General features: G+C 41.3%; 1 protein-coding gene across 1 annotated transcript; it reads left to right on the forward strand.

The window, feature by feature from the left end:
* The first annotated feature begins 862 nt into the window (after window positions 1-862).
* On the forward strand, window positions 863-23,942 carry strc1 (stereocilin 1). Its single transcript, XM_058628490.1, has 29 exons — window positions 863-1,398; window positions 2,911-3,549; window positions 3,668-3,692; window positions 4,738-6,094; window positions 7,016-7,858; window positions 8,372-8,437; window positions 9,010-9,120; window positions 9,744-9,898; window positions 11,595-11,781; window positions 12,777-12,883; window positions 13,100-13,232; window positions 13,313-13,495; window positions 14,816-14,854; window positions 14,944-15,114; window positions 15,528-15,674; window positions 16,141-16,202; window positions 16,295-16,430; window positions 16,574-16,662; window positions 16,801-16,936; window positions 17,027-17,223; window positions 17,768-17,858; window positions 18,123-18,297; window positions 18,929-19,104; window positions 19,223-19,378; window positions 20,520-20,665; window positions 21,339-21,487; window positions 21,841-21,938; window positions 22,745-22,895; window positions 23,087-23,942. The coding sequence occupies exons 1-29, from the start codon at window positions 1,353-1,355 to the stop codon at window positions 23,182-23,184; spliced, it is 6,069 nt and encodes a 2,022-aa protein (XP_058484473.1). The 5' UTR covers window positions 863-1,352; the 3' UTR covers window positions 23,185-23,942.
* Window positions 23,943-24,853: the final 911 nt, after the last annotated feature.

Genomic DNA, 24,853 nt, shown 5'->3' on the forward strand with positions numbered 1-24,853 from the left:
TGAAATGTATTAATTGACCAACAAACATGGGAGCAGCTGTTGAAATTGCAGATTTGATTCGATATACATTCATTTTGGTCAATAAACACACACATTTAGGAAAAGTCAGAGTCCCATGGTTTCAACAAAGTTATCATCACAAACTAGTGTATGATGAGGTCATTGCAAATGAGTAAAACTTTATTTTATTTTATTCCAATTTCATGTATTATATATGTTATATTAAATTATCTTGAAGTCCCCATAAGTGATAACAAGTTCCTACAAAAAGACCCATTATATTATTATTAATAATTATAATAATAATAATAATAATAATAAAAGTTAAAATAAAACACTTCTGTAGATGTATCTTTCCTCACTGGCTATTATGGACTATTGTAATTTACTTTTCTGTAATTTCATCCTCTAATCCGCTAATTATTCTCTCCTTCTTTTCTGTACTATGTTTTACCTTTTTGGTTTTATTATGGAGGCTTAGTCTGTTCTTGGTTTGCCAATTTTATTTTTTTTACATAAAAAGCCTGAATAAGTGACCTATAAACACACACACACACACAGGATGTCCATATAAGGAGTTGTGTATTATTCCCAAGGTAATAAATACAATTTGATGTTTCTTTTTTGCTAAAACAAAAGTGCCAGAGTAACTTACCTAATGTGTGATATAGTGTACTTTATATATTCACTCATTGGTGGTCATGCATGATACATTTTTGGACAGTATCATACTGCAAATTTACAAGAATACAGGAAGAGATTGTCAACAAATAAAAAAAATGACAGTGAAAAGTTTAACAGTGCAGATTTGTCTGGTCAAATTTGATTCATGTCTTTTCTTTTTGTTAGTTTTTTGTTCGTCCTGCAGCTCAGCAGCAGCTGACTTGTCACCCCCTCCTCTGCTGTTCTGCCGTCTGGTCTCCTGCTCTCTGCTCTTACGCCGCTCGGGTTTCAGACGGACGAGCCGCCTAATCAACAGCGCGCCATCAATAATTCACCGGCGATGGCTGTGCTCGTTGCAGAGAATCCCGTCTGTGTTTCACAGCCCGCATTTCACACCTCTGCCTCTTTTTGCATGTGTGCTTTTTTGCCGGCGTTGTCATCGAGGCCGCAGTCGGAGCAGGTGTAGAGTTGCAGTGGAGCCTCAGAGCTGAGGGAGCAACACTTCAGTCTGACCAGGATGAGGAGGAGGATGATGATGATGGAGGAGGAGGCAGCAGCAGCAGCAGCAGCAACAGCTCCACACTGATCTTCACCAGCATGACTTTTGCTCCATCAGCAGGATAAAACCAGAACGAAAACCCACTGTATTTTTTTTTTGTAATTGTGGAGTTTTCCTGCATCCACTGACAATGAGGTCGACTCCTGCTGCGTCTGTGCTCGGCTTCCTTCTGTTTGGTGAGTGAATGAACTCTTAAATCCAGCATGATTTGTCTAATAACAAGCGAAATAACAAGATTTTTTTAAGTTTGAATTATTTTTTAGAGCGGGTTTTTCAGTTTTTATTCATTTTTATTTTTTGTAAATTCTCAGTTTTAGTTGAGTTTTTTATCAGTTTCAGTGTTAGTTTGAGTTTTTGTAAGTATTGAGTCATAAAAACCCAACAAAAGAGGCCGTTTTAAAAATGTATTTGGAGAATTTAAAAGAAATCCAATGAAAGACCGAAGGTTTGATTCTCTTAGATGAACCAACTCAACCAAATGAACTGCATAGCAAATGTTTATGTTTAACTTGCAGAGCCTGATGTCCAACATTGTAAACAAAAACACATTTTACTATGAATGAAAAGAAAACTTTTCAAAATTCGCCGGCAGAGAAAAAAATAAATACACACTTCTAAAGAACCCAAAAAGTTTCAGTAAGTTATTGTTGTTTTTAAACTCTAGTTTTTATTTCAGTTCACAAAAATGTTTTTTTCAATTGAAGTTTTCTTTATTTCATTAGTTTTCGCTCACTATAATAACCTCGCTATAGTCATAATAAGTAATAATGATCTTGTTTCTGTGGAACTGACGTGTACATAGTTCTGACATAGTAGCTTATTATTTTCACACAGGTTCAAAAAGTTTATTTTTCCCCATAAATAGCGTCATAAGCATTAGTGGCTCAGTGGTTAAGACCGGTACCCTGTGTGCAAAAGACTTCATGGTCGCAAGTTCAACTCCACCCCTGGCAGGTTGTACTCAATTCCCTTGTAAGTTGCTTTGAATAAAAGTGTCTGCTAAATGACATGTAATGCTATTCATTATTTTTTACCTATACTGAAACTAGATTCAATGATAAAACATTTTTTAACCAAAATTCATTCATATAATCATTCATACGATCATTTAAGATGTCAACTTTATGTAAAACGCCTTAATTTTACTTAACTGTGAGAATGAATGGAACTGAAAAATTCTTGAAATGAAACATGTTTATTCATGTTTTTTTTTGTTCTTAACAGTCTCAATGATGCAAATAAAGGTTGTAAAAATATTTCCTCACAATATGATTTTTTTTTTTAAATGGAGTCTGTAAACATAAGAAACACAGATTTGTTTTTAGATTTGTTGCAAAAAGATCTCACCATGAGTTCCACACCGAATTTAAGATTAAACTAAAACTTCTTTCACACAGAAGAAGTTTTACAATACAATAAAATAAATACAAGAAATATTAAAAGAGACATGAAAATACAAAGCAATAAAAAGCTTTGTCTAACTAAAAGTCTGTATTTTTAAATATATATATATATGTATATATATATATATGTATATGTATATATATATATATATATGTGTATATATATATATATATATATATATATATATGTGTGTATATAAATGTTGCATGGGTTGTCATTTCCAGTCTTCACAGTATCGACACTTATATTTTCCTGCTCGTTTTTTGTTTCCCTCACATCCACAGGGCTCATATGCTCATATACTGCAGAGGAAGGAACCACACTGGAAGAAGACATCCAGAAAGTCATCAATCAAATCCACTTTCTGTCCGGCGCCGATGAACAAATGCGTGGTTTCTCCAACACGGGCGAGGCTTTTTCCTTACACTCTTACTACGACATGTTGAGTAACCTGTTAGCGCTGGTGCCGCCGCTGCTCGGGGACAGATTCATGGACGAGCTCCCCAAAATGCTGGTGTGCATTCTGTCCGGGGAGATGGACTGTGGTCTGAAGGCGGAGCTGACAAAGACGGTGTCTGTGCAGCTGGTGGAGCCGTTGCTGAATCTCCTTTCGTCGCCCGCGCTGCAGACGTGCCCTCAGAGCCCGAGCAGCGGCGCAGACCCAGTCAGCTTCAGGACGGGCGAGGCGGCGGCGGCGGCGACGGTGTTGGATGGTTTCCAGCAAACCGTCATGAACATCCTGCAGAGTCTGCCTCTGTCCGGACACCTGAAGGACACTTTGAGCAGCGTCATGGACGCAGCCGTGAAGAACGTCCTGACGTTTTCAGTATCGTTGCTGCAGTTACCGCTGGAGTACATGAACATAGCCTTACAGTTTGGAATCAGAGTTCCGTCTTTGGACGACAAAGAGACCTGTGAGCAAGGTAAATCATCATTATTCACCTTTTTCTTTATCTTTAGCAATGTAATTGTCTTTGATAAACTGTGCTTTTGCATGTTCTCTTTGCTAAATACAATTTGCTTTCTCCACCTGATTTGCAGGAGACCTCAAGCAGCTCATTATGTGGTAAGTTCATTCGTGTTTAAGACTTTTCTTTTTGTACATGTGTCACAAACTCAGTGTCCATGTCTGTGCCAGTAAATATAGTTTGTACCACGGTAGTGAGACCTGCTCTCATGTTTGGCTTGGAGACCGTGTCAGAGCTGAAGATGCTGAGATTCTTGTACGGAGCGACCAGGATGGACACGATTAGAAATGAGGGACCACTCAGGTTGAGCGGTTTGGAAATAAAGCATGAGAGTCAGGGTTGAGATGGTTTGGTCACGTGCAGAGGAGGGACAGTGATTATATCGGACAGAGGATGTTGAACAGGATAAGAGGGAGGCCACAGAGAAGTTTCATGGATGTTGTGAAGGAAGTGTAATAGAGGACACGATGGAGGCAGATGATCGCGGTGAAGATGTGTATATTTGGTTTTCGTAGCCTTACAAAAAGCTTTTTATATATAATTAAGGTTAGTATGAAGACCCGTGTTTGCAACCCGTCGGAACAAGGGCCTTTCTGTGTGGTTTTCTCCGGGTTCTCCAAAAACATGCAGATTCGGGGATTTGGCAAACTGGACACTCTAAATTCACCATAAGTGTGTGAGAGTGAATGGTTGTTTGTCTCTATGTGTGGCCCTGTGATGGACTGGAGACATGTCCAGTGTGTGACCCCGCCACAAGCTGAGATTAGCACAGTGGCCCTAGCAACCCTCACGTGGAGGATAAAGCGGTAGAAGATGAGTGATTTATTAAATTGAGTCAGAATTAGAAGCTAATTTTCCCATAAACTTCCAGTCAAATTAACTTATTTTTACAACCAGCGGATTGGTAATAACCATGGTAATAATCATGGAAATAACCATGGTAATAATCATGTAATAACCATGGTAATAATCATGGTATGGTAATAACCATGGTAATAATCATGGTAATAATATGGTAACCATGGTTATAACCATGATATGGAAATAATCAAGATAATAATCATGGTAATAAATATGGTAATAACATGTAATAATCATGGTAATAACCATGGTAATAATCATTGAATGCCTGTTTCTGTTCAGGGGGATACACAACAACATGAGCTGGTCCTTTGCTCCCTCCTTGGTGGACGTCCTCTTGGAACTCTTCCTGGAACAGGTCGAGCCTCTGTGTGCTTATGGAGTGCTGGACTGCCAGACTCCTCCGATCATGCCCTTCCAGCGCAGCCTCACAGAGGCGACCCGTGACAGCAATGACATATTCCTCAAGTGCGATCGCCACAATCTGGCCCAACTCAACGACACTGTCTGCGCCGACGTCCTCCGGGGTTCGAGCGCGGGCTCCTCCACGTCTGTGCTCGCCCTCTGCCAGGCGCTGGGCTCGCTCAGTCCTCACCAGTTGGAGCAGGTGTGGAGCAACCTGTGCTCTGTCGTTCAAGCACTGGTGTCTCCGGTTGTCGGTGAGTCGCCATACTGCGGTGATGGCGACGTGACGGACTCCATAGCCACCGCGCCGCCGTCTCAGGCGGCACCACGTCGAGCAGCCAGAGAAGCTCCCAACCTCAGACAGCTGGCCTGTAACTACGACGTCTGGATGGAAGCTCTGCCGGCGGACGACCAGTTTGTGTCGCTGTGCAGTGATAATGACCGTGAGGAGTTTGAGAAGCGGGTGTGCAGCAATGCTGACTTCATGAAGAAGTTGCTCTCGGACGCGGTAAACAGCTGGCTGTATGCGTACTGTGCCAACTCCTCAGCCGACTCCGACTACCTGGTGAGTCACTTCTGCGTCTACCAACAGTGGATCGAGCAGCCCACAGGCCCGGTGGCCACCGTCTTACTGGAGTTCTGCATGAACCTGGACGGTCCCAGAATGACCTCACTCATGTGTAAGAACATACAACTCTTAGTATTTGTACTTGCCGATCCAGAAAACATCCATTTAATGCCCAACTGCACAAACCTGCCCACTCCTCCTCCTCTAGCAGGACCTGACTTAGGTTTAGGTTTAGGTCCAGGTTCTTTAGGATCAGAGTCTTGTCGTTACTCGCAGTGGCACGATCTGACCCAGATCACCACTGACAATTTGATGCACTGCACCAACTTTGATCAGGCAGGTTTTACTCAAGAGGTTTGTGGTAACTCCACAATTATCGACACTCTGCTTCAGGATGAGGAGCATGTGTGGCTCCGAGAGTTCTGCAACGCCTCCCTCGCGTCTCTGTCCCAGACTTTGAACATCGCAGAATGGTGTGACTACGACACGTGGGCGGAGAGGCAGGTGGACGTTTCAGTGGTCGCCCTCTGTTGGCAGAATGATCAGCTCGCTTTTCAGAGTAAAGTTTGCTGCCAAACGTCTGTGTTGGAAAAGTTGCAGCAGGACCCTCAGAACCAGTGGCTGGTGTCGGCGTGCACAAACATGGACATGCATGAGTTACTGAAGGTGGGTGTTGACAAATAGCAAATATGTTCAATTCCTTTTTATGGAAATACAATTCTATACTATGTGCAAAGAATGTGACTGATCTCTACCTACAGTACAGGGAAAACAGACTGAATACAAATACAGCATTTGTACGACGCTTCCACATTATTCTGTATATAAAGGTCCAGTGTGTAAGAATTAGGGACATCTAATGGTGAGGCTGCAGATGTGCTACAGATAAAAAGTCAAAGATATTAGATAAGATGTGCGCATGTGTAATGGCCCCTTCATCCATCGCCTCACTGGCCTAACCAAACTCACAATGTGCAATCTTTTTATCTTATCATTATGACTTTTTTCTCATAATTTCGACTTTTATCTCACATTTTTTTCTCTATCTCATAATTTTGACTTTTTATCTCATAATTTCGACTGTTTATCTCAATTATGACTTTGTATCTCATAATTTCGATTTTATCTCATAATTTCAATTTTTAATCTCATAATTCCGACTTTTTATTTCATATTTTTGACTTTTTTATCTCATAATTTTGACTTTATCTCATAAATATGACTTTTATCTCATAATTATGAACAATTATATTGACTTACTTTGAGGATATTTTTTATTATCAAAGCTAAATTTGATAACTACATCAGTTCCACTTAAGTCAAGACATGAATGACTGAATGACTTTTGCTCGTATTAGTTTCTGTAGCTCATGTGGATCCAGGTCACAGATGAAATAGTGAGACTGCCCATTGTAACGATTGGTGATATAAGATGGCGGCCTCTGTAAAGGAAGGCGCTTACCCAAAGTACAGCACAAAGGCTTATTCTAAGGCCACCGAAACCAATGATTTATTTTGTAAACATACGTATGGGTAGTGTTTACAATCTCTGCCTATTGACCCTCCGAAGTGTTTTCTGTGCTTTAGGTGTGCAAATATTCTGACTGGTCAAAGCCCATAATCGTCGACATGACTGAGCTCGCTCTCTGCGCTGAGCTCGACCAGCTCAACTTCACCTCTAAAGTCTGCACCAATGGGACCATCCTCCAGAATCTGTTGGCCAATCAGGACAACACCTGGTTAGTCCAGTACTGTGCCAACCATTCCAAATCAGCGGTATCCCTGAGTGGTGACGGGGAAGGCGGCGGCGACCCGTCTGGATTCAAACCTGCCGAGCAGTGCCAGTACTCCAGCTGGAGTATCTCTCTGCCGGGCGTGGCACTCCTGACTCTGTGCTGGGAGAACGACCAGACCCATTTTATCTCCTCTGTCTGCCCAAACACTGCTCTGCTCCTCAAGCTGTCTCAGGAGTCGTACAGTGCATGGGTGAGCAGCATGTGCACCACCTTCGCCAACTACACCTCTGAAACCACAACCCCCACCACCACCACCACCAACAGCCCCGCTCCGGAACCAGATTCCTGCTGGGTTAGAAACCTGGTGAAGCAGTTCCACTTGAACTGCTCGGTTGACTTCACCTCGGCCTGTCAGCCGGGGATCAGTCAGAACCAGGTGCTGAAGATGATGGTGCACTGCTGGGTGGAGAGCCTGGAGGCCAGAGTGGAGGAACTCCTGACCGCGCCTGTGGCTGCGATGTTGGAGCAGGCGCTCAGCACGACGGTGGTGTTCCTGTTGGCCGTGGAGGAGGTCCAGGCGTCGTCACTGCACATCATCAAAAACATAAACCTCAGCGTGTTGAAGTCTGTGGCTCAGTATCTGGAGAAGGAAAAGACGTTTGAGAACAAAAAGGTTCTGCTGCAATGCTTCGGGGTAAGTGCTTTGATTTTGCAGACATTTGAAAACAAAAGTATCGAGCTATCGGAACTCTTAACACACAATTAACAACAAGACAAAAGAGAAATGAAAGAAATGACTGCTCATTAACACAAGTAACACTTCATTATTAAAATACTGTGATCACGGAGATTCTCCTCCGTCTTTTATTCACAGGCGCTCGATCCGTTTCTGCCGAGAACAACATCATTGACCTCATAGTCGGTCTAATTATTGGTCGATATCAGTTACCGCGAAGTCTCTGCGCAACCGGTGACTTTCAGCGAGGACGGCAGCCGGTGTACAGTTACATGTCATCGATATTGACACGAAGAAGCTCGGCCCTCGGGCGTAGTCTTTACTGGCGAGCGTGTGATTTGACAATTACATTAATGTGTCAAAACAAACTCCCAGATTTTAGTTAGCCTGGGAATCCCTTCATAAATAATGTCACAACTCTGTGTGTGTGTGTGTGTGTGTGTGTGTGTGTGTTTTGCCTCCCTCCTGCAGACGGTGCTCACCAGCTTGATGCAGGCACCGAGAGATATGACGAGGAATGAATTCCCAGTCATAAAGGTAAAACATTTGCAAGTTATTGTGAGTTTAGTTGGTTTATTTCAGGTCACAGGTGTTCACAAATAAATACAGGTACATTTGTGTTGACACACATTTCAAACACACACAGTCTTATAAATGAAATAGCGGCATTCTGCACAGAAATATGCTGGAAAAGCTTATTTTGCCTCCATCTTCATATATATATGAATAGTTGACTTTTATAGGTTTGTTTTTTTTAATTCAATAGTGATTGAAGTAGGACATCATTTTAATTCCTCTGTGCAGCTGTTCCACAGAAACACACCCTTCGTTTGTCTTGATGTTTCTGTGCGCAGGTCCACTAAGTCATAAAATATGAATATCTGTAGGTTCAGGAATAATGAATGACTTGGTTCATTGTAAGTAGAGTTGGCGATGATTCTAATAGCCCCTTTTTTGCAAAATGAAAATTGGTTTTGTGTTAGTTTCATAGACATTTCTCCAAACTTCAATACAGCCGGTTATATAAGGGATTATTGCACTGTATAGTGTCCAAAAATGCATATTTTTATTGTTTCTTGACTGAGATTCTTTTGTGTTTATGTCTCCAGGAGTACTTTAATATACCGCTGAGCAGCCTGAGGTCAGTGCTGAGAGCAGCTCACATCAACACGGTCAGACTGATCCTTCAGTACTACAGCAGTCACAGAGACACACTGCAGGTAAACCAGTGGGAACAAGTCCATTGGACATATTTAAAGGGGAATTTTGGTACCTAATTCCCCTTAACTGTCATTTCCTGTCTCTCTCTCTCTGGAATCCTTGGCTCTGTGGTTCATGGCATGTGTGTCGTCTTATCACAGTTATAGAGTAAATTGTTTTTACGTTACAGAGCTTCCCAAAGTTTTGAGGCCCCTGAAAGTTCTGCATAAACTTCTCAGGCTCACTCGGCATTGGGCGGAGTTAGCCTCAGAATTTCAGAAGTTTAGTTACAACTTTCATTTATGACATAATGTGTCGGGGTCACTCATTACAAGTAACAAAAAGTAACCGTTTGCCCCACATGTGTATTTTTCTCGGGGGGAAAAGTATGAGGGCAACACTGATATGGAAGGAATTTTGGAAATTTGAGGGGTAAATTATTATTATTATTATTATTATTATTACAGCTCTGTAAACAAGCACCCAAGTCTGTCTGTAAAATTTCACAATATTTGTATTGCATGTAGTGCAAAGTAGCTTAATGTATAGCATCCAAGGCTAAATTGGCATTTTGGTAAGAGATATGTAAGAGGGCACAGGTTTAGAAAAAAACCATGGTAATGATATTTCTTCTGTTTTCCAGTTGTCGGATAAATACCTGTCCACCATGATGTCAGTGCTGCTGCAGACCCACGTGGTCCGAGATGAAAGCTTCTTTCCTGAACTCGCTCCTCTTCTGGCTTCAGCCAACCCCACTGACATCCTAGCTTTGCCTTCGCTGCAGAATGACAAGATTGTGTAAGCGATATCAAATGATCCAGTTCTTCTTCTTATTATTATTATTATAATATCAGTGATTTTTTTGTGTTTCTCTGGTTTGTTCACAAAGAGGATTGCCCCGATTTCAGTGGTGCACAATCAGGCGGTATCACTTTCTGAGAAACATTACATCTGGTCAAAGGTCTGGTGTCAGGCTTCTGTGAGAGGGGATGTGTCACTGCACTGTGAGGTGCCAGAAACATGCATTATAGATCGCAAGTGAAGGAAATTAGTCCACTGACTAGGTGTCAGTGTTGAAAAACATCCAACGTGTGTGTGTGAAGATTTGATGTTGATTAGAGGATTAGAAGTACTACTTCTCTGTGGTCACTAACAGCAACACTGAGGTTTTAAGAGATCTTAGTTTTCGCCACGTTTGTCTGTTTGTGAGTGAGTGTCATAATTTAAAATGTAAAGCACAAGTTGGGATAAAAGTTTTCTAGGGGTGCAACCATTTCTTGTCCAAACAAGAAATGATTAGGCCTGTGACCTAACAACCCCATCAAGTGAGAGCCGTACAGGAAAATCAAACCACTGTTCTTGACAGTCATCACATTCACATTTAATGGTTGTGGCATCCAGACTATAATGATGCTGACTTGTTATGATGTCGCGGCGAGGATGGGCAGAGGGGAGGCAGAGTTCAATCCAACGATGGCCGTTGGATAAGAACTGAACCTGACAGCGTGTGTCTTTAGTGACCTACGCCGTTTTCCAGAGGGAAGCAGAGTGGACAAGTGGTGAAAAGAGTACACGCAGTAAATTATACATGTATCAGACTGTTGGCCGTCTCTGTCACAGCGCACTTAAAGCCGTAACTCGATGTTGTGAGACAAAGGTTTACACGTTTCTAACCCCATTTGTCTGATTTGGGTTGATTTGATTTATTGGGATCTCCATTAGCTGGGCACCATAGCCATAGGTCACATTAAACAACAATCACAATAACGACACTTTGATTGTCTGATTTTCGAGCAGCATAACTCAAATTTAAATGGGAATGAGCTGTTGGTAGCGATGTGGGAAACTGAGGGGCCTTAGTGGAGGTTGTGTAGATAATTGACATCCAATGACAGCTGCATTGTATTGATGTTAATTGTAGAAGAGACAGTGGAATGACCGGTATTAATATCTGTCTATCTCCATGGCATTTGTTTATTCATAATTCCCATCAGGAATTAGATTTGTTGTTCCAATCTTTTTCAGTGGCTTGAATTAGTCAAAAACACAGTAATCTAATAGACTGTTTTAATGTGGACGACTGATGATGCCGCTGCTATGTTTTGAATGTAAAGTCACTTGTATGTAAGTATTCAATTAACCTAAAATAACAGTTCTCATTTGATAAATAAGTTGGTAATATTTAGGTTCTGACTTTAAACTCAGAGTTCTGACTTTATTCTTAGAATTCTGAATATTTTTTTGAGTTTTTTCCTGTGTAGCCCTAATCCTCTTCCGTACAATACAGTAATGTGAAAATAGAAGAAGAATTGGCTGAATTATCAACTATCAAGTAATAGTTTGGTAATTATGGTGGGAAATGTGTTTGGGAAACAAAGGAAGATGGTTTTCAACTTTAGAAGATGGTAATTCTCCATTTTGATTCTCACACAGATGGCAGTTTCTGTGATATTATCACAGTGTTATCTTATTATCAGAGTCTTTTCATTTTCAGGACGAATGCCATCAACAGAAACTTGGTGCACATGACTCTGGAGCAGCGGCAGGCTTTTGGCTCGTGGTACAGCAAAGTTATGCCTCCGTCAAAAATCATAGAGGGTCATGAGTCACTCATCGCGGACACTGGAGACCTGATCGTCTACCTGCCTTTTCGCTACTTCCAACACCTCTCACGTGCTCAGGTAACAGCACCTCTGAGCTCTGACACCCGGCTTAGACACCCGAGAAGCCGGGAGTGTGTGAGTTTGATTAGCCCTAGAGCAGAGCCACTCATCATCACATAGCGGTTAAAAGGAAGCACAGGCGGCCTCTTCTTTCTCTGTGTGTGTCAAATGTTCACTAACGTTCAATAAGTAAAGGTAGGGACACATGAATTAACAATGGCAGGAAAATAACGGGTCGCTGGCCTCGTAGCCTTCAAACACGAGCGTTAAAGGAGGTTTTTAAGGGGATTGTTTGAATTGTTTGGGAAATACAGTAACACTAATTAACTTTGTGACAAAGAGTTACATTGGAAAATTGATATGACTCGCATTGTCTGTCCAGTGAGTGTGAAAATAAAGCGAGCGGCTACTTAGCTTAGCTAAAACAATTAGCTTGCAATAGCTATGTGATACCTGCGGATTTTGGAGTTTGTTGCCTTTGATTAGCTTCAGTTTACCTGACTCAACAATTAAAGAATGGATTTTGATGACATTTTCTGGGGATGTAGGAAAGAAAAGACCTGGACATGGAAACTAAGCGCTCTTGGTTGAGCTTATTTTCTAGCTAGCTAGAAGCTATTTCTAGCTAGCTAGAAGCTATTTCTAGCTAAGCTATCAATAACTTCTTATTTCACAGACCAGAGATGAGGGTGGCATTTACCTTCTGTCAAGAAAGTGAATTATTATGCATTATTTCCCAAAAGGGAGCAATTTAGGTTTTGGGTTTTTTTAAAATGAGGGTGTGTGAGGTACTTTCCTGTACAGCTGTACAGAACAGTACAGAAGCAATGTTGCATTATAGACACCAAAATCAAATCCTTTCTTTTTTAACCTACAGTACATCCCCACATTTCATCAAAATGTGTCCTTGTGAAAAAGGCTCACAATTCTACACAGCAGATTTTTTTCTTGATACTTGAAAGTAATGTAACAGACGGTTAACAGTTATTGAGACTGTCATTTTCTGTTCGCAGCTGATGAACGGGCTGGACGTGCTGCTGAGGAACAACCTCACCTCTCTGAAGAAGGAGTTCATCGCTTACAGCCTCGTCGGAAACCTGACAGTGCAGGATTTTATCAGGTTTTGGCATCATAGATAAAAACCTAAACACACTATTTTGGACTCTTGTTAGTTTAGTCTACCAAGAAAACAATGGTTGATAAGTAATAAATGAAGTCAAAAACCATGGCTGTTGCACAATTTATCTATAATTCACAAAACTGATGATCAGAAATAGTCTAGGAATCCAGTAGTGTCTTGTTAAAGTGGCGTGTGTGTGTGTGTGTGTATTCTTAGGTTGGGTAAAATGTCATGTCTGGCAGACCCAAAGGACCTGCTCCTGTACAAAGGCACCGAGGCCTTCACTGTCATCCAGGATATTGTGATGAACTGCACACATGACGACGGGCTCATTCTCCCCAACTATCTGGTAGGGATCGGTGAAGTGACACAACAGTTTAGATTAAGGAGTGTTGTTTATAGCAGTGTTGTGCGTCTGTGCTTGTGCAGATTTCCAGCGTCTTACTGAACAGCACCAAATTCAAAGTCCCCTCCTCGCTCGGCGCCGATCGCCTGGCAGAGATCGCTCACCTCCTGCCTTTGATGGGTATAAACTTCCTGCAGGGGTTGACACCGGCACAGCTGCTCACCGCCCTCCCTGCACTCAGCAACGTTTCATTCAGTCCTGCACAGGTAGAGGAGTGAAAATCGGGCGTATGTAGCCTTGTTTCCATTCAAAGATCGCTCAAAATTAACAGATGTTTGATACATTTGGTAAGAGAAAATGTGCATTTTCATTCTCTTTTATGTGTATAATAGGGAGTTAGTTTAATGAGACAATTTCCAGTGTATTGTAATATAGAAGCATGATTTCTAAACGTCATTTTTTTATACGACGATATGGAAACTTTTCCACCTCCTATAAATGTTAAAATGCGCACGTTTTTAATTTTATGTCTACGTTTAGATTATTATTTTTTTTTTCCTTATGTACAAAATAAAAAATATGCATAATGACAGGCTGATGAAAACTAGATTGAGTGGATACGATACTCATAGTGTGTTCCATTTGTAGCTAGAACCTGGATTTCCAATTGGACAACTGCTTTTACTGTTAATAGCACTTCTGTCATACTGTAGATACTGTTGAAGAACACATGTTGCTGTGCTGTTTCTGTGTGCCAAATACCATGTAGAGCGTTTTTAATCTACTGCTATTGTTAACAATGGTTTGCCAGAGATACATTTGCATCCGTGTTTTTTCCGATTTCTCAACTGGAACGCGGTGAACTGGGGATGAAAAAGATATGATCCTTAATCTGATGTGAGAGCCTCAGTAATCAAAAACGTCAATGATGTAAAAAGAGAGATGTCCAACACCATTGTCACATGACCAGGACATGAGTGACAGCTGCAAATGTCATGGCTTGTCGTAGCACAAATGTCATAGTAAGAGCTACATTTTTACTTCAGACCTTAATGCATGACATTGATATTCATATTGGTGGTAATTCAAGGTTTTGATAATGGTATCAGACACAAAGAAGTGGTAGGAAGCCTAGAGAAACCCACCGAGTGAATGGGAGGTTTATTCAGTCCCTTTCACTACACAGGCCCTTGTTTGTTACACTTAGTCGGGTTTTCCGGCAGCTGGTGGAGCTTGTCGCTCCAAGGCGACAGCTGACAGACAGTTGGTCTTCAGCACACTGACCCCAGAGGTGAGATGGCTCCTGAGACAAAGACTGGATCTTGAATAGTCACCCTCGGAAATCATCTGACCTGGCTCACTGAGCCTCACAGCTGTTACCTGGAAGTGACCTCCTCAAATGTGCAGATAGTCTGAATACTCTGTCTGTCTCTGTGTGTCATCTGGACAAGAACTAGTCCGTGATGTAATGGTCAAGACAGGATCTTGGATATGAATATTTCACCAAATATAATCATGGAACAGAACTTTAGGAAATAGCTTCAGCACAAATGAAACACAATTATCTTTTTTTGTTTGTGTTTCAGGCGTCTGTAATAGTAGACAAACTGTCATCCATCACCACAGTGAGTAATTGCATTATACTTTTCGTACAGCGATCGTGCCCTTCATTTTCATTTTCCTGACCTTCACACCTTCATCGTCTTCTGTCCAGCTCACCGGTCCCAACAAACTGCAGGAGCTCGGCTCCCTCATTGTGGGAATGCGGGCGGAGACCTTTCTGACGCTCACATCTGCCCGGCTGCTGTCGTCCCTGCCCGCCATAGCCCAACACTCACCAGGCCTCAGCCCACACCAAGTCAATGCTATTGCCTCCAAATTATGGGTACAAGGAGTTTGAAGGTTCTTTGTTAGTGTTTCTTCCCCTAGTTTACACCTGGCATTTACATCCATCCGATCACACGCGGACAGTAAGTACAGGTCTGAACGTCCCGAATGCATCATCAGATCTGATTTAAAAAAGCAAACATTTCTTGTAATAAAATATAGCATTGGTGAAGCCAGATCTGATCGCACATGGTCACAGGAGACACTTTTCGAGCACAGTTCATTCCTGGTATATACTTCCGTCCTCTGTGATCTCATGCAGACAGAAATTATTATGAAAAAGATAAAATACAGAATGCCAATATCTATTTTGGTACTGATCTGGATAATGATGCAGATACAGTATCGCTTGGATGACTTTCTTTTTAATAATATAACATCGTGTCACTGTCGCTGCTGTTTTCTCATCAGGGTTATTCAGAGGTGGTCGTTTGGCTAAAAAATCATCAGGTGGACACTTTGCTCTACTGCACGCCTCTGGTCAGTGTCCTGCCCAGGATCGGCGTCCTTGTCAACGACGTAGAAAACATAACCACAAACTTCTACAACACACAGCAGGTAGAGTACAACCCGTCTTTCATCAACACTATATAAACTATAAAATACTCCCATGAGACTGTCGAGTGTAGAGTATTTGTGTCTAATAAACACATATTGCCAGCTCATGAAACCCCCGATGAAGCTTAAACTGAAACTCTACAGTTTAGATAAAAAAAAACGTGAATATGCACAAATATATTTGATCTGTTGGTGATAAAATCTTGTTCACAAACAGTGATTACACTGGTTTGAATATCTAATCCTGACATCGGACTCATCATGTCAGGCGGCGTGTATGACAGCATCTTGATAAGCAGCTAAATAATTGAAAGGGGAGAAGGTGTCATCACCGGTGATACTGTGAATGGACCTGCCTCTGAATACGAAATACGAAAACCCCTCCTCATATCAGATTGCACACGTCTCTGATCCAGAAAACAGCAGCATAACACAAAACCCTTTTCTTCTTCATCTTCTTCCCCAGGCGAAAGCAATTTTCAGAGAGGCACTCGAAACCAAACCAAACCTAATCGAGCAACGTTTTCTGTGAGCAAACTCCTCTGTGTGACGGCAAATCTCTTTTTAAAATGTTTTGCAGCTTGTAGACAGAAGCACTTAACGAACACCTTTGTTATTAGGAGTCTGGGAACTTTGGGTCAAGGAGCGAGCTGCGAGTTTCTGAAGGAGCGCTTTCGGGCCGACGGGTCTCAGAATGCAGTGGTGGAGATACTGCAGTTCCTCAGGCAGCAGCCTCGTCCTCTGCACACGTCACTGGTCAGACCACTGGTTCACACTGAAACGAATAAAAAACGAAAGATATATAAAGTTGTTTTTCATTATGGGAGTAAAAACGGCATCAATTTTGAACGGCATCATCTTTCCGTTAACCTTGTATGAATTTTGTTTCCGGTGAACAGAAAAAATGCCTGATCGAGGAGCTGTATAAGTTAGAGTTCTTCCCTCAGCTGCTGAAAGATCTTGGAGCTGAGCTCGCCGTGTCCATGCCGTGAGTCACTATGTTACTGTGGTCTGTTAAAGAATAAAATTGAACTATGTATGTCCGTGAAGCAGCTTGTCTAGAGAGATTCCAGATTACGGCTATATAATATAATGTATATTTCTCCTGTGTATTGTTATTTTACAGGGTGAGCACGATTACCAAGTTTTCTACAGATGACATGAACGTTCTGAGGACGACGATCCTTCAGGATCCGCGTCACTTCCTCTTGCTGCCTCGAACAAAACAGGCACTGCTGGTGGACAAAATGGTGCAGAGGATGGTGAGTGGTTTCATATTTAAAAAAAAAAAAAAAAGACTTTGTCAAATGTGTTAGTGTAATCAGTGATATGATGTTTGTTTTTCTCTGCAGGGTATGTACACGGGGGTTTTCACTCAGGAGGAGTTTCGTTCGCTGGGCATTATGTCACCGTTTGTGTTGGATGAGGTCTTTATTCAGATGGACCGCAGCTTCTTCATTGACAATCTCAGTTCCCTCCTGGGACTCTGCTACACCCAGAGCAAGATGAACCTCGTTGCTCTTATCCTGCAAGAGCCTGCTGTCTTTGGGTAACTTCATAATCGCAGACCGACAAGTTTTCAACTCTCTCTGCAACTAAATGCATGCACATTGATTTATAAAGAATCGTTCAGTCTGCATTTTTCATTATAGAGCAATGTGAATAACAAAATGCAGACGAGGAATAATAATTAAAATAATATATATATATATATGTATATACATATATATTTTGCAGTTAAAGGTCAGTGTGTAACAATTAGTGACATTTAGACTGCAGATTTAACTCCTCCCCTTTCTAATGTAGGATCAATGGTGGCGTTTACATAATCAGAATTCTTTCATTTGCACAGTACGTGTGAGATTAAAAGTGTGGAAGAAAACAGCCATCGCAGTGCAAGATGGCTGCCTCTGTAAAGCAAGGCCCTCGCCTAAAGTACATATAACGGTTTACAGACTAATAGATTCATATTTCATAGTGATCATACACCTATATAAACAATCTAATGGGTAGTATAATCTGACGAAAAGGACGTTGCATACCAGTTTTTGCACACAGCAGTGAAATTGAGGTGTTTTAATGTTACTTCTCAGGCCAGTCAAGACCTGGAACAAAGCAACTCTCATTCAGGTGGACCGCTTTCTCTTCTTCCTGTCCAAGAGCACTCTGCAGGAGATTTCCCCGGTGAGTTGGCTGCTGTGTTTGGAATTTTGTGGGTGTTTAATCCTCAGATTGAGGAGAGTGCTACACTCAATCCTGTTACAGATGAGTTCATTGTCCAGAAATCCAGATGCATAGCTTTAGTTACTTGAGTCAATAGCAGGCTCGACCAACGAGGGTTTATAAATAAATCCCTGAGGTGTCGCATCTTAAGTAGTTGTCAGGATGAAGTGGTGAAGCTCTGTGTGTATCTGTGTTGTAAGTGCGTTGTTGCTTGTGTTCCCTCAGGCGTTGATGACCGTGGGTTACATAGAGAAGCTGTTCATAAGCCAGCGTCGGTGGGAACGTGGCGACGTGGGAGCCTCCTGTTTGAAGAGCGTCGAGAGGCTAGAATTGTTTCGGAAGCAGCAGTTTGTGCTTCAGTTTTTCCTGGGCTTCCTCAAAATAAACCACCTGTCGTCAAGTGAGCATCACTTTGTTTCCTAAAGTCTCTCAAACAAGAAAGAACCTTTACAACCGAGGCGTTTGCCATTACTCAAGCAGAATGTCATGTAGGTTAGAATAAAAAGAGAAATGAGGAAAATACTAGTCTCTGTGGTAAAAAAAAACCCTTATTACTTTTATTTCCAGTCATGAAAATGTAAAACAATACATGCATGCACTTTACACAAATGTCTGTTTATGCTAACTTATTTCACAAAACGTATTTTACCGCTATTATACGTTGTTATATTTGATTTTGTATCGTGTGCTGTGTGCGTGGTGAAGGAAACGGCAGCAGCTATTAGGTGCACGTCATGTGCTTTACACACTGTTGGTGGCGCACACGTCTTCAGGGTGCTGCCTGGTGTTATTGTCGCATAAACAGTATGAAGCTGTCTTGCTTTACTCGCGCTGTGTGCTGCTTCTGTGTTGCCTGCTCAGTTCTGACACAAAACACTACTCTACTCTTCACTACAGCTTTAATCCTTATCTAATGATTAGTTAACTATCAGGTTATCATTCCTTGGTGACTGTTTTTTTGATGATGCCATAAAATGCATATAATATATAGTTACATTCTGTCTGATTACACATGTGTGTCTGTTCTTTAGTTGGGATGATGGTTCCTACCTGTGAGATTCTACATTCAATACCGCCTGCTGCCTGGCCCCCCAGCAGCCTGACCAGCATGTCTCCAACCGCTTTCTCCAACTGTCTGGAGCTGATGGGTCATGACCCGTTCTTCGAGTCATACCAACGCAGCCAGGTCCTCAACAAGGTCAAACAGGTGAGACAGGCTCTACTTTAGCGCCGCACGCGGAACATTCCCCTTCCTCAGGACGTAACACTTCTCCGTCTGCTCTGTCTTCGCCCGGGTCGCTGTGGGACGACGTGTGTGCGTGAAGCTGTACGGCCCCGTCTCTTCCTTCTCCCAGTCTCTGATCTCTCAGCTCGCGGCACTGGCAGTAGAAATGTCGGTAGAAGAGCTGAGCAGCCTCCGGTTGGTGGAGCGGAGGAGCATCGCGGCCCTGGGTGCTATAAGTGACTGGACCGACACACAGGTATCTGTTTTGGTGTCAATTAAAAAGATACAGCATCTTACCCTATTGTTTGTGAGGCAGCCCAGAGCCAAGTGGAAATAGAACTTGGGTGGCCGGTTGGCAATCATTGCACATTGTTAATTTGACACTGACATAACAAGATGAACAAGGTGACAACAATGTTTTTTCTTGTATTTGTATTTCTCCTATTTAGACCAACACCTGCCAGTATAATTAATATAATTCAACATTCAATAATCTAGAGCAGTGGTGTCAAACATAAGGCCGGCGGGCCAGAACCAGCCCACCTAAGCGTCCAATCCGGCCCGCAGGATGAATCTATCTATAAATTCCAGGAACGCCTGTCTGTCTGTTATTCGCATATCTCTCGAACTGAAGGTCCGATTGATTTCAAACTTGACAGGCGTCTCGCTACGGGCACGAGGAAGTGCAGTGCACGTTGCATTACTTTTTGGATAAGTCATGATATCGTTGAATGTATCGGTAAAAGAAGCACACATTGGCTTTCGCTACTCTACTGTAGCCACTCCCCCTCTCACTCACACAGCACTGTGGGCTACCTGAGAGGAGAAGCATCCGCGGGTAAAAGGTTAAGCGAGTGCAAGATGTGTGGGTTTTTATGTCTGACCCCAACAATAAGGACTCCCTAAATGTGGCTTGCTTGCTTGCTCAAACACACCAAACCAACAATTACTAAAAAATTATGATTACAGTCTGCTTATAATGTGAAAAACTATATTTGTCAGTTTGAGATACCTGTAACCAAATGTAGATCCACAGTGATCTGTAAGTTGTGATACACGCGTGTAAATGGTAAACTTTTGAATAATATTGTTGAAATTGCGCTTATTTTTCTCAAGACATTTCAGGTTGTTCATCATGAAAAGATACTTCAATTACATGTAAAACAAAGGGAAAGATTTGGAGATCTTGTTGTTTATAGGGTATCTTGCTATTATTTGACTGGTCCGGAACCATTTTGAATGTGACCCCTGAACTAGAATGAGTTTGACACCACTGATCTCGAGCCTTCTCAATAACCAAGTGACAATCCACTCATTTTTTTGTGGCGCTGTAATATTAGAGGACTGTGTGTATGAAAATCGCTCGTGTGAATCATAACTCTTGTTTTTCTTCGCAGCTGGCGGCGCTCTTCACCACAGTGTTACGCTCCACCAGACGGGTGAGTCCCAGTCAGCTAGACTCCAGCACACTGGTGGCAATGGGATACATTGTGTGTGGAGCGACGGTCGCTGACATGAACTTATTTAACGCTGTGGAGTTCAGGTGAGCATTTGAAAAAAAAATATATATATATATTAGGGCTGAACATTTTTCATACTTTGCTGTCTATTGGAATTCTTTTTTTCATTTTGTGTTATTACGCTTATTAAACAGTCACAGCTTTTGATACTTGTTCAGTTTGTGACTGATTAATGTTCTCAAACTGTGGTAAGCGAGCTTCCTCTGGTGCCGCAATGTCGAGCTTTTGCAAATAGAGTTTCACAGACATCACCTGCAACCAGGATCTTATTGGACAATACCAGCAATCAATCACACTGGTGTTCACTCATTATTGTTGTACTTCATCATAATTTTTCCCTCTAAATCCATGGTTCTCAAACTGTGCTACGTGTACCACCAGTGGTAAGCGAGCTCCCTCTGGCGGTAAATCAGAAATACTGTTCTACTGTATATACCAGGGTATGTGATCAGAGTGGGGATGAGGAATTTTGACCAGAGTGTGTAGAAAAGGAAACAAATAACAAGTAATAATAATAATTAGAGTCACTTTATCTCTTGTTCCATCTTAATCTAATGTCACTATACCAGTGTGTGATGTATATGTGAGGAAGAGGATGATGAGGGAGCAAATTATGTTATTGGGAATAAATCTGTCTGTGACTTTGTAACTGAATTTTCTCTCCTACCATGCTGGGTCGCCCCCTGGTGGCTGCAGTAAGGCAGTGCTCTTCCTGGGTCAGCTGAGGCTGCCTTGCTCAGAGGAGCAGCTCGATGTTCTTGTTGGTTTGCTGAGCCACACCCTCGCCTTTGGCACCATAAGTTCGTGGGGCACCGACGTCTTCATTGAGATTGGAGTTCTGGCAGGTACGAAGGATGCAGGGGAAGTTTCGCCCTTGTGCTGTCAACCTTTAATAAACGCCTGCTTATTTTTATTATCTCCACAAAGGAGGTCATGTTATTGCGTGCGTTTGTCTGCCTGTGAGCAGCGTAGTTCAAAAAGTTCATTTCGGATTTTTATGGGTAGCGACACACATCTGGATTCAGGATTTGATTTAAAGTTTTTATAAATGTCAGTCGTGCTTTGAGTGTTTACTCTAACTTTATTTATTGAAATGCCTTGTCCCGCCCCTTTGCGAGGCTGCATCCCAGTTGTTTTGTCGTCAGGTGTCCTTCATATTCACTTCCCTCATAGCGAGACTCTCTTCCACTCTTTGCAGCTGGTCTCCCAGATCTTGCCATGTCAGCTTTGGTGAAAGAGCAAATTGAAGGGATCACACCCACGGCCATCTCAGTGATCCCACCCGAACGCTTTTATGTAAGTTGACATTGCATAAAAAAATAGCCAAACAATATGACCAATTTTTTAAACGATAAACTGTACACTGTAAAATCGGTACATTTATCAGGGATTATGCAGGGATACTTTTATTAACCAGACAGAATACAATCTATATGACTTATTTTAACAGCCTGGGATGAAACCATTAGGGACAGCATGACCTAGAATACATTATCATCACGTGCTTCCCAAAGAATTATGCCTAGTGTTATAATTGATTAACTTAATATGACGTTTTAAAAAAAACAACAAAAAAACAACTAAATCAAAGTTTAAGTGGCAAGAAGATATTTTTTCTATTTTTGTTTTGACATGAAAAAAGGGGGAATATAAAGCTTGAAATTATTTAGTTTCATGCATAAAAAAAACAAGGTGGTGTTGGGTTAAACCTCAAAATAACAAAAACAAAACAACAAAATATAGACTGTATACTATAAAACTATATTTTGATGCCTCTGTAAGGCAGTACAAACAACAAGGAATATTGGCATTTTTAAATAATCTGCATCTGTAAATGATATATTTTTTTATTAATCAGCCAATATTTATTCATATACATTTACAAAACAAACTGCTAAGTGCACTAAACCAAAAGTTTATTTGACAATATTTAGTTTTCTGGTGACCCGTTTGGAGAGATGAGTGTCAGATAGTGACAGATAAGCATAGAAAGGCTCATGCTTGACCTCTACTGCATATTTCTTGATGTTTTTTTTCAAAATGTTGTCCCATCTTACCTCACGCATCCATTTCTCTTGCGTCCGTCCCGTCGTCTCCTGCAGGTGGCTTTAAACCACAGACAGATCAGCATGTTCTCCTACGAGCAGGCGGCTGCAGTGACCGATGCACAGATCTCTGCTCTGTCAGAGGTGCAGAAGACGGCGCTGTCTTTGGCGCTGACGCTCTGGGAGAACCGGCCTGTGGACTTCAGAGGTAAACCATAGGAACACGTGAAATCATAATCACAATCATGATCATAAACAAACATCATTTCACTGACATAGAGTTTAGTGTTTACTCTCATGTTGCCACTGCGTGTTGTCTGACAAAGATGGATAATCCACAGGATCATATAGTATTTTGCATGGCTCTACATTTGTGATGTGTTCACACTGTTTCTGTAGGGAGGTCACGGGGGCTGGCGCTGAGCTACAGTCCTCTGTGTCTCACACTGGGACTGCTGATGCTGCTGACCGTCCTGTCTGGCCCTGATGTGCCCTGATCTGCCCGGGCACATAACCCCACTGACCCCTGCTGGTTCAGGAGACTCCTCCTCTTCCTCGTAACCGAAAAAACAAAACTCTGACACTGATCTGTGCAAAGCAAACCTATAAACAAGCAGCACTTCAGGATTTCTGTCAAGATTGTAATTTATTAACCTGCAGCACTAAATGAACCAAATATACTGTTAAATAGATGTTATATTCAAATGATAACACTCATGGAACTATTTCCATTTCACTTTATTTATTCTTTTATATTTAATAGAGCCCTAATCTCCTGGTCTCTTATACTCAGAATAATCAGTAACTTTATAGATTTAAATGTAGTTAATCATTAGTTCTTACCAAGTCAAAGCTGTGTGTAAAAAGAGTTATATATTTTTGGGAAATTATATATTTTTATCAGCTTTAATCTTCTTACATTCATATATTGAGCGTGCGTTATCTCATAATGCACAATAACTGTGGTTCTCAAATGGAGGTCTGGGGACCCGGGTGGGGACAGTTTATAAAGCTTTTCCAGATGTATCCATTAAAATACATTTTTAAAATAAAATACAAAGCTTCAAAATACGATGAATAATAACACATTTTCACTTTGTAATCTGACTGGTGTCTATTTAGTCAATATTATTCCATATGAGGGGATCCCTGGTACCTTTATTTATGCTGCCGTGGCAGGATTTTGCTGTGAGATTTGTATTGTTGTCCATACTTCCAGGTGTGATAAATATAAATTCTAAGTTATTAAATTGGACCTCTGGGCCTAAGACTGATCCTGTCTCTTTTATTACTTAATATTAAAATCTCACATTGACATTGCTCATCTACAGCTTTACCACCATTTTACTGAATGGTACATTTTACTATGTGGATATCTCTTAAATAACACAAATAAAATGTGATTTATTTAGCAAAGATCTCTTAGAAATGTGTAAAAAATTAAATAAATCTTGTGCACAAATAAATAATACAATAGTTTATCGTCTTTTAAAGCCTGGGAAACACTGATCTACTGTACAGTAGGTGGCCATCAAGCGCCTGAAAGTAAAACAACAAACTCTGTATATTTATATCAACTTTGGTTTATTGTTGCATTAGATATGTAGCACCAGCACTTGCACTGAAATCTTTGAGCACTTCGATCCATTTCTTCGTACTCCGCTTCTGTGTTGTGGTTATTTCCAATTCCATCACCCGATAAAGACACAAAACCAATGTGCAAATGTTTGATCCACAACCTCTGAGCCCAAAATCATTTCACAGCATGACAACAAATTCAGATATACAGAGACTTACAGACATATATTCAGGGACAGATCATGTGGATGCCACAGAACTGGTCTCAAACCTAAGATGGTCTAATCATCAGTCCCATGAGTCATTTTAGGATCACATGTTGTATGCCACTCTTCAGTTTTCAATGACTTTTGCTCACCTTTTTCTCATCTGCACACAGATGTAAACAACTATATACATAGTTTCGATTGTTTGGCCTGTTTTTGGACATTGAGACAAAAACTCAAACAAATGTTATTTTAAATATCTTTAATTCTGTTCAAATTTCAAATTTAGCACACAAAATCTGGTCTACAGTGTCTTTTCTAAATAACATTTTAAATTGTTAATACACTATTTTAACATGCAGTAAATTGTAAATAACTGCCA

The sequence above is a fragment of the Solea solea genome, chromosome 5 (assembly GCF_958295425.1).
Source record: "Solea solea chromosome 5, fSolSol10.1, whole genome shotgun sequence".
Lineage (NCBI taxonomy): Eukaryota > Metazoa > Chordata > Actinopteri > Pleuronectiformes > Soleidae > Solea > Solea solea.

Bases quoted from the DNA above. Each gene is read 5' to 3' on its own strand.
- strc1 (XM_058628490.1), top strand. From the start codon at position 1,353: ATGAGGTCGACTCCTGCTGCGTCTGTGCTCGGCTTCCTTCTGTTTG. The intron at 13,233-13,312 runs GTAGGGATCGGT...GTGCTTGTGCAG, and splicing joins TCATTCTCCCCAACTATCTG to ATTTCCAGCGTCTTACTGAA. The intron at 16,203-16,294 runs GTGAGCAAACTC...CTTTGTTATTAG, and splicing joins CTAATCGAGCAACGTTTTCT to GAGTCTGGGAACTTTGGGTC.